This window comes from Carya illinoinensis, chromosome 1 (genome assembly GCF_018687715.1).
Source record: "Carya illinoinensis cultivar Pawnee chromosome 1, C.illinoinensisPawnee_v1, whole genome shotgun sequence".
NCBI lineage: Eukaryota > Viridiplantae > Streptophyta > Magnoliopsida > Fagales > Juglandaceae > Carya > Carya illinoinensis.
The window spans coordinates 53123163-53139203 of record NC_056752.1 but is presented as its reverse complement, the minus strand read 5'-3'; the positions used below and the strand labels follow the sequence as shown (position 1 = coordinate 53139203).

The 16041-nt window shown below is 32.9% G+C and overlaps 1 protein-coding gene across 1 annotated transcript; it reads right to left on the bottom strand.

Moving 5' to 3' along the window:
• Window positions 1–2815: 2815 nt before the first annotated feature.
• On the bottom strand, window positions 2816–7229 carry LOC122285766 (shikimate O-hydroxycinnamoyltransferase-like). Its single transcript, XM_043095375.1, has 4 exons — window positions 7068–7229; window positions 6326–6748; window positions 3435–4353; window positions 2816–3080 (listed from the first exon to the last, which is right to left on the bottom strand). Exons 2-3 carry the CDS (start codon window positions 6737–6739, stop codon window positions 3460–3462), a joined length of 1308 nt encoding a protein of 435 aa, XP_042951309.1. The 5' UTR covers window positions 6740–6748; window positions 7068–7229; the 3' UTR covers window positions 2816–3080; window positions 3435–3459.
• Window positions 7230–16041: the final 8812 nt, after the last annotated feature.

Below are 16041 nucleotides of genomic sequence, written 5' to 3'. Positions count from 1 at the left end.
TGCACAAGGAGTTGAGTGCACTGCAGCTGCCGTGCACACCCAAGAGAGTGCAGCGAGCACTGCAACGTTGGCGCACCAACTAGGTGCTATGCTACGCGTGGCATTGCATGCACCAGCTAAATCGTCTCCCATGGCACTGCTCGGCCCATGGTGTTGCGTTGCTGCACATAGGCGGCGCCTGCATGATGCTGCCATGGTGGAGGGCTGCACGTTGCACCACTTGGGGGCAGCACCACCATAGCACTACTCTGCTGCCACTAACTGCAGAACTTCCATCAATGGCTGCCTCATTGCAACCGACGGCGGCCTGAAATATTTTTCTTTCGTTGCATGAATAGTAATTATAACGGGAGGTGAACAACTGTAGGTCAGTGTTTGTGTTAAAGGCATTCGATTTGTGGGCTGCAAAAAGGGTTTTGGACTCGAATTGTCTTCGGTCTGTTTTTAAAACAAATTTTAGCTCGAACCCATAACTTAGCGAGTTTTCAATTTTTGAGATGTATGTTAATTATTTTTGTTTTAATTTAGATTAACGCCACAATTCTTTTAGATTTGTGTGTAATTAAATAAAGCCTAGCAATTGGATATGTGACTTAATTGGCACAATAATCTCCTCCACGAGCAAGAGTTGAAAACAAACGAAAATTCTTATAAGTTTCAGATAACTTTAGACCATCATTATTATAAAAACTGAAAATCCTTAAGTTAAATTGTAGATTTGTATATGATGCATACACTATAATTATCATAAAAATTGAAGGAATTAACTAACCCATAAAGCTAAACCACTAATTTGTTTTTGAGAATCTTGTGGGTAATAATGTTAGTAGTGCATTTTTTATAATGCAAAGATTAATTGCTCCCTTATTTGAAATTGAGTATTGTAATCTTAAAACAACTTAAATTAATTCACAAATAAATAGATATTCTCTAAAACTTGCCAACATGTCTAGTTAGTGGGGCATTAAAATCTAAATGTGCAAGAGTATTGTGAACATTCTTAAATGGGACAATGATTTAAAAATAAATAAAAATTTGAATGCACCACTTTCTGATCTTGCTCAAGTTTTCTTTTTCTCTCGCGAGGAAAAGTAAGCCATTGCAAATATATGAACTTTTGAGCACTCATTGAGAGTAATTTCATATCAAGCAGCTTGAATGTATGCATTGTAACTGTGAGAAAGTCTGGATGAATATGTAAGACTTAATTAAGCCTAACAAAAATCTTGCTTGTGGTCGCAATGATGTAAGATAGGTTTTAGACCACAAGCAATATAGTTTCTAGACAAAAATAATTTCTCACAAACTTCTTTTATCTCTTATAGTGAATTGAAGAATAAGAAAAGATTGAGTAAGCGACAAATGAGATATATCGCTAATTGGTTGATAAGATATCACATAGTTTATTTATTGCACAAAGCGATATTTTTGCAAGTTTTAATACGACATTGGCGAAATCTATATTTAAATTGATTAAAGACTCGTTGAATACAATGGTGTTAATAAGAATTCCTAGGGGTTTGGAAGTTGGATGGTCACTTATTAACTCGGTAATATTATTTCTTGAGTGGTGAGATGATATACTAAAATGTGTCATTGAGACATAGAATGGTGGGTGTGAATCTTGAGAAGCTGAAATTTTTCTTGCTAATTTGATCCATCTCCTTTATTTAGCATAGTCAACCAAAAAAATAAAATATGAGCATTTTCTACATTAAATTTCTATATATGCACAAAACTATTTATAAAGATGTAAAAAATTAAAAAAAAAAAATTGCCTCATCGTATAGAGGGGCTCCCATTGTGGGCACTCCTTCCCCTCATATGTCCAAGGGTTATGAAGTGGCTTATTTTAAGGGCTTTAATGGTTGACCTTTCGGAAGTTACAGTTGAAGAGGTTATATATTATATATGAGTAACATTACGTATAGTCATGAAGAATGTAAATACCTTGTAGTCGTTTTGAAAAAGAGCGAAATTTATTATTAAAAAAATAATTTTTTTCATATAGATCATATATTTATTCATTTTTTTCAAAATAATTGTATATTATTTACATACCCACAATTGTAAGTATCATTTATCTATATATATAGCCCCTTCCCCCTTAGGGTGACGTGCTTTCAATATATATATAACATTCTTCAAGTATTGTTCTCTCTACTATAGACAATTAGACTACCAAAAAGATGAGTGTTGTCCTAATTTTTATTACGTTACACAATCCGGCCACTATCGATAATGATCAACTCGAACAAACAACAACCGTAAAAAGGTACGCAGAAAAACAGCATCAAATTCAGGATTTACCGCTCGAGATCAACACTTCATCCATATACTCCAATCTAGAATTTATAACATTTATATGTATGTACCTTTTTTATATATAAAATTTATGCACCGAGTCTACCCCTAAATGTTTATTTATCATAATGACATCTAGCACAGCGTAGACTAGAATGAAGGGACACCACATCTGTCGACCGATAGATAAGGGTAGCATCACTCTATAATTCTAATTATAGGAGCCATTAATTTATAGCATCACTCTTTAATCATTTCAAGATCATTTATAGGAGCCATTAATTATGAGGTGAGCTGGCATTCCACCGCACATAAAATAAAGTTAAAAACGTGAAAGATCAAAGCTGATGACAAACCAATTATAAAGGATTAACTTTTTTATTATATATAATAGTAATAATAATAACGCACCAATTATCAAAAAATAATCGGTAGAGCTGATTTTGGGTACGTAGCCTAGCTAGCTAGCTCCAACGAATAATATTGTTTGGGAAATATATAAAAATAGAACTGAGCTGAAAAACGGAAAATCTTTATTGATGACTCACGGATGGCAGGACCATAAAGATCACAAACAAAGCCGAAGATGAAAACAATCAAAGCAACAACGTCTCGAAATCAAGACGTACAGAATGACCCAAGAGTAGTCTTAACTGAAACAAAAGTGTACGAGGCAACCAAAGCAAATTAAGCAGGCAAGTTGACCCGTATGATCTCTTCTTGATCTGCATGCATGATAATTGCCTCTTGATCTTCTGCATGAAAAGCACAATTTCCTAATCCAAAAGATACTTGTATTAGAATTTAGAAACAAGCTAGTTTTAAACTGGGCGTGAATGCAAGTGATCATCAAAATGCACGGAGCAGTAATTACCAATTAAAAAAACGCAGTAAGACGAAAAATATCACAGCCCTGGCCCCTAGTTAAGACATGTTTATAACCTAGTTTGATCAGTACTTAATTATAAACCTACCTATACATAAGACATGAGCCATGATACAAATACGGGCGTTTTGCAGGCCCTTCGTATATATCATGAACAATAAAACATGAGTTTCTGTCTTCTCCGGGTAAAAAACACACAAGCACCATCCACGTATCAAAAAGAAACAAAAAAATCTTTGCATACCCGAAGATGACATGATATCCTCCCCTCAAATTTCATAAAACAGCTTCTCGAACACTTCCATTTGTTCAGTTGGCAGAGAAACGGCTACCGATAAGCTACCATCATTAGTTGGGTTTGGTATTAAATACGACAACCCCTCGAACAGAATCCGACCGGGTCCCATGAAATCGGGCCTGCCCCACCCAAAATCAGCATCATGGATTGGCAGCCTCATCCAACTAGTTATAGCAAGATTTGGACATCTAAAAGTATGAGCCCCACGAACAAGGGCTGATAGATCAGGCTGCAGCTCCTGAAAGTCAATGGCTGACCTTAAATAGTCATTGTCCATCCGTGCCAATGCATCGTGAATCCTGCTAGCAGCGCACCAGGTTGGTTTAGATCGAAGATCGCCGGCTAAAGCAATTGGGGTGGCAACGAAGATCGCGTTGCCAAAGTAACCGGGCGGGAGTGGGGGACATAGTCTGGACCGACCGTCGGTGGCAATGTACAACTTGGTCTCTTGATCATCGGGAAGTGCGCGCGCTCTGGACACGCATCTCCACAGGTGGCCCGACAACATCTCATACGAGCTGTAGTTGATTGTGTTGCCATCTTCTTTGGCTTTGGCTTTGAGCTTGTTCAGCTGGTCCCGGGTTATTTGGAATATTAAGACTGTTGTACTCTCGGGACCTGAAGTTGTAGATTGGAGAGGGGTTTTCATAGGAGGAGGGGGCTGGAATTCAAAGTGCTCGAATGCAGGTTTAGGCGGGTCGCGGGGACGGAGAAGGGTCCGGTCGATAAATGGAGGAAGGGAAAGATCAAGACCCCGAGCCATCTCTGACCATGTGTTAACAAAGTGGAGGCCAGAAAATCCATCTGCTACAACGTGGTGGATACCAATGCCAAGTGAGACACCACCACATTTGAAATACGTCACCTGCATGGAGGAAAATATTTTGAGAAACGGGAGCATTGGTTTCCGCAAAATTAGTTAATACGTCATTTTTTAACTTTTTAACTTCTGATTCAAAACTTCAAACAAAAAATTATGCCCACCACATTTACCACAATGTAAAAAAAAATAATAATAAATTTTTAAAAGAAATGATATTTATAATTGTGATTGTACAAGTATCATTCAGTTTTTTTTGAAAAAAATAAATTAATATAAAATCTACATGAAAAAAAATTAACTTATTAATCGTGAATCTCACTTTTTTTCAAAGTGATTGCGCGATATTTACACAGTTCACGACTGTATGTAACATTACTCTTTTATTTGTTGAAGAGTTTTGCTATATACAAGCACAATCGTGTACTAATCTGTGTATCAATACTGATTAATTCATATTTAAAATTTAAATTAACATTATTTTTAATAAAATCTACTTTTTGACCAATCACATTATATTGATATACAGATTAATATATAATTATGCTTGCAATTATATTTTTCTTTTGTTGAATGGCTTTCGCTCATAATCAAAATGAAATGACTATACCTAATTCAATGCAAAAAGATTTTAAATCCAAATTAACTAAGTTTTAGCCAATAATAAAATAATAGGTTTTTCAAAAAGCATAGATAAGCTTGTTTGCTCAATTGCTTAAAGGAAAATGGCAAATGCCGTGTAGCCTGATCTTGTTTTGTTTTTATCCGTTTGACCTTCCGCGTGTTTTATTTTCTACATAATTAAAAAGTGGCCTTTTTTAAAAATATATTTAAATATATTTAAAAAATTAAAAATACACCAGACACACGCCGTGTATTTTAAAATATGTTTGTAATTATGCTTATAAAATAGTGAATAATAGTGGATGTTGGGTGAAGTGAATTTTTTATAAATAGTAATGATTTGAAACGTGGAGTAAAGTATATAGAGTCCATCTAAAATATATTTGAATGTTAAAATGAGTTTAGTATTATTTATAAAAAGTTAAAAAAAGTTATAAATCTCATGTATAAAAAGGTGTTGAATTAAAAAAAGTTGTGGTCCTAGATTTTGAGTTGAAATGAGTTTAATAATTTGAAAGTTAGATGTTTAAATGCTAAGAACATTGTTAATGGATTATGTATATGTAAATGATAATTTGGATGAATTTAAGATAAATTTAGATTTTAGCTATTTCATTTACAAAAGTCTCCACATTATAATAGCTATTTTATTATTATTATATAATAATAAAATAATATAAGATGAATTTAACTTTAATTATTCACATCCAATCTTTACATTGGATATCTATTTATTTATTATATAGTAATAAATAATTAACAATTTACAAAATATTTATTTTTTAATTATTAATTTATTTTATTTTATTATATTTTAATTATTAATTATTATTTTATTTTATGGCGTTTTACTATTTAATTTAAAAAAACTTATAAAATTTTGTAGATGTAGATGGAAAGAAGAGAGTGTTATACAAAAATAATAAAACAAATATTTGATATATGTATAGTAAATATCAAATTTAATATTTTCTTTATTATTACTGTAGCTTAAAGTTATAAAATTTGCTAATGGCTAATCGTGAATTTTATATCCTATAGTTAAAAAAATTCACTTACTTTTAGATATAGATAATCCACTCTAAACTCAATTTAAAATTTGAGATCACGTTTAAATTTAACAAGCAAACGGCCGTAAGAATAAAGAAAACTATACTCCCACCTATAAATTAATTGACAGAACTTATTGATTGGATTGTTTTCCTTTTTTTACTTAATAACTTTTTAACGAGTTTATGATCTTTTTATATTTTTTAAAAAGTTTAAAGTGTTTAAAAAGTATTAGAAAAAGAAAAAAAAATTCTGAGAATCCTCCGCGAATACTGTAGCATCGCCGTAAGAATAAAAACCTCTTTATTTCATTCATGTTTGGATATGGATAAGTAGCCAATACCTGCGCGCACAAGAGAGGATAAGAATCTATCCCTTTGGTATAGTCCACAGCTGGAATGAGCCGCCCGAGCTCCTGTGTGGGTGCAAAATCGCCCAAATCATCGAGGACGGTGCTGATCTCGGCCTCCACAAAGAGCACACCCTCTGCGTTACAATCAATCTCGATCCTACCATTGCCATCCCGTTTGAGGCGGCCGGCCATGGGGTAGAAGGGGACAAGGGCCTTGCTAAGGGCATTCTTGAGCACTCTTGCGTCGAAGAAGTTGGAAGCACCGCTCGTGGCTGGCCTGTAGAAGTAGATGCTTGGGGTTTGGAAGCGCATCACCACCAGGTCCACGTTCGAGTTCCACAGCGCCGACCGAGTGGTCTCCCCATCTGGACACACCGTCGTCGACGACCTCACCTTGACAATCATACTGCAAATCTGTGGAAGTGGATAATATGGAGGATTCTGATATTAAATACGTGAGTTTACGAAAGTAGCTTGGGGCATGAGTTCGAAACTCCATAGCCACACGCACGTAACTACACTTTATTCATTAATTTGTCCTGATCGCGTGACAAATCATGCTCATCTTAGAAGAAGAAGATGGGGTCTCGTTTTCAACAAGAAAATAATCAAAGAAAATAAAAGTGCCGCGCAATGCATAAATTAGAAGGATCAAACATAAGGAAACTGGAAAGGATTGCTAGAATGCAGAAAATTAGAGCTACATATGTGAGCTCAAGAAGAAACAACGTACCAAAGGGCTGAAGTGATTGCGCCTTGCAGTAGTAGTTCCCCTATGCTAGCAACCTTCTTAGAGAAAGAGCTGGCCGACCGTAGCCACCCCACCGTTATGAGAATCGTACAGGGTAGGATTATTATGACTACTCTAAGTCTTTTATCTAACGCTGCAGTTACGAGAAACTTTAAAGCAGACTGCAACTGAACAAACTCAATATACAAGAAGCATTTGTGGGCCCAAACTCCACATTTGTGGGCCCAGACTCCACAACATGTAACGGTGTCAACATATGAACCTAGCATTTGTTACATGCATGCCCCCGTCAATTAAATAGGAGTGGCTCTCTACAGCCGGGGATCCCGACAATACAAAATTGGTTTTTTTTTTTAATATATTTTTAAAAAATAAAAAATAAAAAATAAAAAACTCTTAACACTATTAAAAAATACTATTTAAATCATTAAATAAAAAAAATTTAAAAAAATAAACTTAAAGCTGTTAGTATTTACTATTTGGAGTTTGGGAAAGACACGTGTGACATTATTTGAGTTATTGAGATAAGTATCCCAAAGTTCTTAAAGGATATGTTGCATATTTGAACCCATGAGTTGTGTATTAATGCGACTTCTTTGTAGATTTTTGAGCAGCTTGTATGGTGATTCTATAAAAGTCTAAAAGTCTTTACTTTTTATTTATTGCCTATCTATTAAGAAAAAAGCGTTTCGTGTTTCTCATTCGCCAACTGTTCATGCACCAAATTATATAATTCAATTAAATAATGACAAAAGGAGGTTTTATTGGCACTAGTTGTCTAGAAATGTCTTGACTAATTCCTAAAATTTACACCCTTAAGTCCAAAACCTTTACCACTTGAGCCAATCCAGGGTTTGAAAAAAAAAAAAAAAATCTTGTGTGTAATACCTTACTAAAATGTATGAAAGTGAAATCTTGATTACAATTTATTAATGAATTTAGCTTACATCCAATTAAAAATTCACTAAATACATTGTATTAAAAAGTGGATGATTTTTCAATTTATTTATTTTTAACTTAAACAATCTAATTCATGAAACAAACCCGTGATTGACATCCTTAATTAAATAGTCTCTTTCTAGCCTATATATGCAATCGGAAAACCAAGGAATCAAGGTCATGTTTGCAGGACTGCACTACGGTACTACTGTGTTTCATGTGATGTATTTTCCCATTTCTTATACAGATCATGTAAATTTGTAATGGACCTTGTAATTCAATGTAAACTTACGAGTAACTACTGTGATGTAATAAGGATTGCTGCAGAATGTAATAGACTGCTTGCGGAAGAATACAAAAACGCACGGTAGGTGTTTGATAAAAACTGTCATAGACACAGATCAACCTCCATACACAGATCAACGTCGAGGGTTTCCAACCTCCATACACAGATCAATTCTTCACAAGGTTCCAGAATGGATCTCCCTCCCCACAATCCCTAACTAACTATTATACATGGCCGAACTACAATAATAAACCGAAATGTAAAACAGAGCCGAAAAGGGAAGAGGGAAGAGGAAAATCATAAAACCGTTTACCTTGAGGGAGATTCCGAGTGAATCTGAGCGAGTGAGCCGTGCGGACCTTGAGACCGTGAGATCGTGAGAGGCTGAGAGCAGAGAGCCGAGGGGTGAGAGTTGAGAGTTGAGACCTCAGACCGTGCCGTCTGCCGTGAGGCCGTGAGAGGATGAGAGCCGAGAGCCGAGCTGCCGAGGGGTGAGAGTAGACTGTAGAGACCGTGCCGTGAGAGGCTGAGAGCCGAGAGCCTAGCAGGTGTGTGTGTCCGGGCAGTGCGGCGCAGGAGTGAAACACTGAAAGCGTAGGAGTCCAAGACGGCAGATTTTTGAAATGTGAATGAGAATCCGAGTGAATGAGTGATTCACTGATTCGACTTAGGGTTTCTATTTTTTTTTTTTTTCCTTTTTTAGATAGCAGGAACTAAAGGGTAGAAATGTAAATTCCTTTTTTTTAACGGGTCAAAACAAGTCCAAACTGGTTGACCCGTTAGTGACCCGTTAAGCATTCGTGTCTTAACGGGTCAACCCGTTTTGACCCGAACTCGATAAGACCAAACCCAAACCTGCTTTTATCGTGTCGTGTTCGTATTGGGTTAACGGGTCGTGTCACAAATTGCCACCCCTAATTGTCGGGATCCCCGGCTGTAGAGCCACTCCTATTTAATTGACGGGGGCATGCATGTAACAAATGCTAGGTTCACATGTTGACACCGTTACACGTTGTGGAGTCTGGGCCCACAAATGTGGAGTTTGGGCCCACAAATGCTTCTTGCATATCGAGTTTGTTCAGTTGCAGTCTGCTTTTTTTTTTTAGCCGAAGAAAAGTTGCAGTCTGCTTTAAAGTTTCTCGTAACTGCAGCGTTAGGTAAAGACAAGAGTAGTCATAATAATCCTACCCTGTACGATTCTCATAACGGGGGGGTGGCTACGGTCGGCCAGCTCTTTCTCTAAGAAGGTTGCTAGCATAGGGGAACTACCACTGCAAGGCGCAAGCACTTCAGCCCTTTGGTACGTTGTTTCTTCTTGAGCTCACATATGTAGCTCTAATTTTCTGCATTCTAGCAATCCTTCACAACGCCCTTTGGTACGTTGTGAAGATTTTTTCTTTATATTTTACCGTCTAAAAGAAATAATCCGGTGGATTCCACATTTTCCCACCATTTCATCTTCTTTGATCAATTAAAAAACAATTATTCCACGTGCGATCGAGAGATGCCGACGGTGGGGAGAAGTTGACAACACGTGAATTTAAAAAAAAAAAAAAGAAAAAGGAAAAGACTGAATAAAAAAAATCCCAAGATACAAACAAAAAAAGGACAGTGTACTATGCCGTCCAGATTGCACCGGTCTTTTTATTACACGGTCTTTTTTAATTTTTTTAATATATTTAAATATTTTTAAAAAATATAAAAAAATATCAATATATTTAAAATCAATTATTTAATCATTAAATAAAATAAAAAATAAAAATTTGTGACCAGAAATCACTTTAAAAGAGGAGGGCATCATTACATTTTCCATAAAAAGAAAATAACAAAAAAGACATCAAAACACCACATGGCAACTCAGCCATGCCATCTATTGCTGCCTTTTTACCGATCCTTAGCAATCGTGAACCACCATCATTGCAGCTCGTGCTTATTCAAAACAAACTACCAAGCATCATAGTTTTCCTGTGAACCACTGTCTACCTTCCAACACCGTTCTCAGTCGCTCAGCCAGCAAGACGCCATCGTAACCCCTGCTGAAAGACGTCGCAACACCACCTTTATTTCTGGTATTCAAAATAGAGCACTCTCGATCACTGTCTAGCTCCTTTACACGTATTCTCCTTAACTTCAGTTCTGTTTCGCACCATCTCTTCACCAAGAAAACCACCTACCGTAGTAGCATCACGAACGCAGAAACCATCATGTATTCCTTTGGTCTCTACCGACACAAGAAGCAACTAAGTCATCGTGGAAGCTCTTGGAGATGCAGTTTAGCCACTGTCGTCATCAGCTCTTCACCGCTCAGACCGAGGCATTTTATCTTCTTCTTTCGCTTGTTTGTGCGACAACAGCAACGCCAAATTCTCGACCATCGGCAATGGAGTAAAGCGACAGTGTGAGTAAGAGGAAAAATAGATTTTTGAACGGAAAAGGAAGGTATATTCTTGAACGGAAAAAAAAAAAAAGATTGGAGAAAATTACTTCAAAAACCTGAGAGGAAAAGCAACTGCACCAGAGAAGGAAAATAGGGTGCTGGAGTTAGGAGCGTCAAATCGTATTAACGGGTCGTGTTTGTGTTGTGTTAAAGTATAGATATTATACTGAATAACTCAATCCTAACCCGACCCGTTAAGCTTATCGTGTCAAAATATCAAATCCTAACACGACCCGTTAACATAACGGGTGGTGTTTTGTCAATCCGTTTTGACCCATTAGTTAATATTATGAAATAGGCTAACATGATACAATACGACCCGTTTCAAATTGTTTATGTAAATAGGTTGAATAGACCCGAAATTAACCAGTGTGACCTGATTAAATTTAGCATAATTTTATATAAATTTTAAAATTACAATATTTATAAAAATTATAAAACTAACTACAAATCTAAAATTACAATCCAAATAATAAAAATATCGAAATTGAAATTCTAACAATTTTACTTTTAGATATAAATGTATAATTTTAATTTTAACTTTCTTCACGTGTCATAACGGGTTATAATGTGTCATAACAGGTTGACTTGTTATCAACTTGTTAAGCAATCGTGTCTTAGTGGGTCAACCTATTTTGACCCGAATCCATTAAGACTAAATCATAACCCGCAGGTTGACCTGTTATCAACTCGTTAAGCAATTGTGTTTTAGCGGGTCAACCTATTTTGACCCGAATCTGTTAAGACTAAATCCTAACCTGCTATTATCGTATCGTATTCGTGTTGGGTGAACGAGTCGTATAATATATTGTCACCCATAGGGCTGCTATGGGTGAGAGAAAAAAAAAAAAGAAAAGGTCAAATAAAGGGGAGAAGTGGGAGGAAGAAAGGGATAAGGTGGGGTTAGCTTTTTCAAACGATTGCATCCCGACTCCCCACAAAGACTGTATATAGAGTGATATAGAGTTTTATCCTAGCAGAAATGATTTATGCAGTCGAGAAATGCAGTCGGCGTGCAGTCGGCTGTAAAAAAAAAATTAATACAGGACCTACATGAAAAAAAAAATTATTTTTATAGCTTTTTATAATTCATGCAGGTACCCCTGAATATAAAATAATTTTTTTATAATTTTTTTTTATTCATTCCGTACAGCCGACTGCACGCCGACTGCGTTTCCCGACTGCGTGTAGCAAAGCCCTTATCCTAACAATTAGTTAGGAGTTGGAGTGAGCAGTAAAAATGAGTAAAACAAATAATACAAAATAGTAATAATAAAAAAAAAAAAAACTACACACAAAAGTTAAAAAAAAATAAAAAAGGAAAAAATAAAATATTAAAAATATAATGTGCAAATATTACTCAATTAAATCATAGGTTAAAAAATTAAGTACAAATCATGATATTAACTAATTAAAATCACAAATTTAGATTTATGCTTATTTAAATATTTTTTTTTTTATCTAAAATCAATAATAATATCATGAACTAATTAAAATATATTAGTTCTAAATATAAAATATGTAATAATTCAGCTCAATCAAGTACAACACTTATACATATGTCAAGCAAGGATAACAATCCTGATATTCGAATGTATTGGGTGCAAAGCCCACTGTCACATCCTAATGTTCGGACGTATTGGTTGTTGAAATTAGTTTAATTTTAAACCGAGTCTAATGTGTAAATACCTAAGTTTTAAATTATTAAACTCACCTTAATTCAAAATTTTCTTACACAAGGGACCTACGACCTTTTTCAACTTATCAAATCTTTATAAGTGGGACCTACAATATTTTTTAATTTTTTATAAATAGTACTAAATTTATTTTATCATTCAAATATATTTAAACTCATTTTAGATGGGTTTTATATAACTCATTCTACCAATTCAATTTACTACTATTCATAAAGAACTCAACTCAACTTAGTTCAATATCAAAACGCAGCGTAAAAACATTTGTAAAAGATAAAGAAAAATATGAGTAGTCCTACGTCCTCGTGGGATTTAGCCCAAGAACCTACCGAAAGAGGCAAAAGAAGTTTTTTTTATTTTTATTTTTTTCATTCATTTTTTCATATTCTTAAATATTTTTTTAAAAATAACAAATTCATAACATTACTAAAAATACATTTTCTTAATTATTAAATAACAAAAAAAAGTGATTTGGGACACAAATTCATGATCCAAATTCGGATCCTAAAACATTTCTGAAATTATAGCATTACTATTATTCTACAATTTTTCAACTTTTAATAAAATAAAAATTTTAAATATTTATTTTTATTTTGATTTGATGGGTTTAAAATTTAAAAATATATTATTTTATTAACAAATTGTAGAAAAATTGTAAATGGGTGGTACGTAGATACACCAAACATACAACTATTTAAAAAATAACAAATTTTAAAAGTTTATTTTCGCTTTAAATTAATCAGTGTAATAGTAACATTTCATTAAAAATTTAATTTAATTTTACATAATCTTCCTTCATTTTATACAGATGAGTAATAAAATAGTTATAAACTAATTGTAAGTTTATCATATTCCATTATTACACAGTGGATTGGCTGTAATTGAATTATCACTCCATGGTAAAAATGAACACAGGACTTGAGGGTTGTTTGGAAAATAAGAAGAGATAAGAAAAATTTTCTCATTTCAAATTTTCTTTCAAAATATCATTCAAATAAAAAAAAAAATATTTAATTTCAAATATTCAACCTTTTCATCTAATCATTACCTAATTATTAATTTTTTTTCAAATAAAACACAAAAAATAATACAATTTTTTAAAAATTTAAATAAAATTAATATTAACAAATAATACTCGAATAATGTTTTTAACTCTATAGTATTTTTACTCAAATTTCTCTATCTCATTTCCCAAAATTCAACAAAATATTTTAACTCAATTTATTTCACTATTATTCATACAATTCTTCCAAATAGACCTTAAATAAAATAATATCCATGACCTAATGACAACTTCGGTGCTACGGTCTATTTTTTTTTTATAGATTATTACAAATTTATTTACAAAAGAATTAAAATATATACATCAATATATAATTGAAACATAAGATTGTTTTACTTTCCGTTCGGATGTTATGAGTATATCAAATCATTTATAAATTGTTAATAATAGTGAAAATCTCTCGAGACCGCCTCTCAGTAGTCCAAGCATTTTCCTTAGTAAAAATTAGAAAAAAAAAACAATGGAAATTAGAAAAGAAAAATTATGTTCATTATTTTATATCACACATCACACACACACACATATATATATTCCCTTACTAAATATGTGACGTATGAATGATAAGTAAAATATTTTTGTTAAAAAAGAATTAGATAGAATAAAAATAATAAAAATAAAAAAACAAATAAAGTGTGGTATGTGTTCTAGGAATGATAAGTATGATGTGTGGCGTAAGGATGACGAGTATGAACGCTCCATTGATTAAGAAAGCGTCCTTTAATGACGTTGTAATTTTTTTATATAAAATATTTAAGGGTATACAAAATTAGTCACAAAGAAATTATATAAAAATAAACCCACAAATTGTTATGGTTTAATGTGATATATTAGATTGTAAAGTTACTCTTATTATAAAGTAGATCTAAATGATTTCATAAAGTCACATTTTTTTATAGATTTATTTTACATAAGTTTTTGTGTTTGTAGCAGTTTTCATAAAAAAAATGAAAAAATTGCCATTTGGCTTTGCCAGTAGTATCTCATGCTACAAGCACGATCTAAAGAGCATTTATAATGATTCTTTTATCATATCATTTAAAATATATCATCAATTTTTTTTTTATATACTGACTTTTACAATATATCATAAATGAATTTATCTATTTTTTTCATATCATTTAAATAAACTTTTTTATTATTTTAAATATTTTATTTTTATAAAAATCAAATAAAATAGATGTGTTTTAAATGATCAACAATATTGGTGCAAAATTAAGATCAACGTGACCATGTTGCTTTACAGATCGGTTGCATGTCTACGCGTTGAATTCAGAAAGTGAACAACCTCTTCTCATTTCATGCAGCTACTTGCCCATCATGGTACCAACAGGTCAACTTTTGTGCCTGTCCTTGCAACGATGCCGTTTATTTTTTTAATTTTTAAAAAACTGATCATCGGCTTGTTCTGATCCAATCCAATAATGCAGTCAAGAAGGTGATCATTATTACAACGTTAAACCAAACATTTTTCCATGTGAATTCGTTCTCTATTGCCTTTTTTATTTCCATGTGAGCTCATCGCGAAAACGACCAAAACTGTATTCCCACCAACAGAATAGAACCCTCGGTCTGACAATAATTAACAATAATTCCTCCGCATTGCCAATAATTAAAAAAAAAAATTACTTACATGATGAAAATTAAAGTAAAAAAAAAAATATTAAATGAGATATAAATAATAAAAAAATATTTATAGGATAAATAGTACCCGCTATGTAATCAAATGTAACTCATTTTTTGAATTTTGGAATTTCTTGTCATCTCTATAGTACAAAATATATAGAAAAATGGTATTTATTGTTTGAAGATGTGTAAGTTCTATATAAATTTTTTTAAAAGTGAGTAAACATGAATCTATATAAAAAATTAATTTTTTAATAATAATTTGTATTTAAAAAAATAAAAAATGAACAGAGCTTGCACACTCTTTCAAAAATATATAAACACAATATCTTAGAATTTGGATATGCCATTTTGGGATCAATCTATTAGGAATAGAGCTACTAATTATGATTACTATTGGGATAAAAAATAATTATCCGCATCAACCGATAAAAGTTGGCCTGTGGCATATTAATGTCATGCGACAATTTATTATTATTTTTCTAATAGAAGATTGACAACATTAGTTGCAAATTATTTAAATTTCAAACATTAATTTTGTAAAAATTAAAAACTTAAATCTTAATTTTATATGAACACGAAAATCTAGGTGTCACTATAAGAAAAAAAGCATTTGCTATTATTTTTATTTCCAGCGATGTAATTATTGTCGCAACAAAGTTGTTTTACTATTTTAAAAAAATCTCTGTGTCAATCTGAAAAATTGTCGAAAAAATTCACTATTTTCAATAATTTTTGTGTGTCAAAAATATTATGGCCGCAAATAATACTGTATTGTAATTCTGTTATCTTCATAATAATGTATTTGCCATTACATTTTGTTTTTGCGGCAAACTTTTTCTTTATTTCACTTATTATGGCAACGTGTAAGTCACCGTAATAAGTTATCTATTGTCAAATCTCCTAATTTTACC

Coding starts and splice junctions, on each gene's coding strand:
- LOC122285766 (XM_043095375.1), bottom strand. CDS start 6,739: ATGATTGTCAAGGTGAGGTCGTCGACGACGGTGTGTCCAGATGGGGAG. Junction 4,354..6,325: donor ATCCTCTCTTGTGCGCGCAG/GTATTGGCTACT, acceptor TCCTCCATGCAG/GTGACGTATTTCAAATGTGG.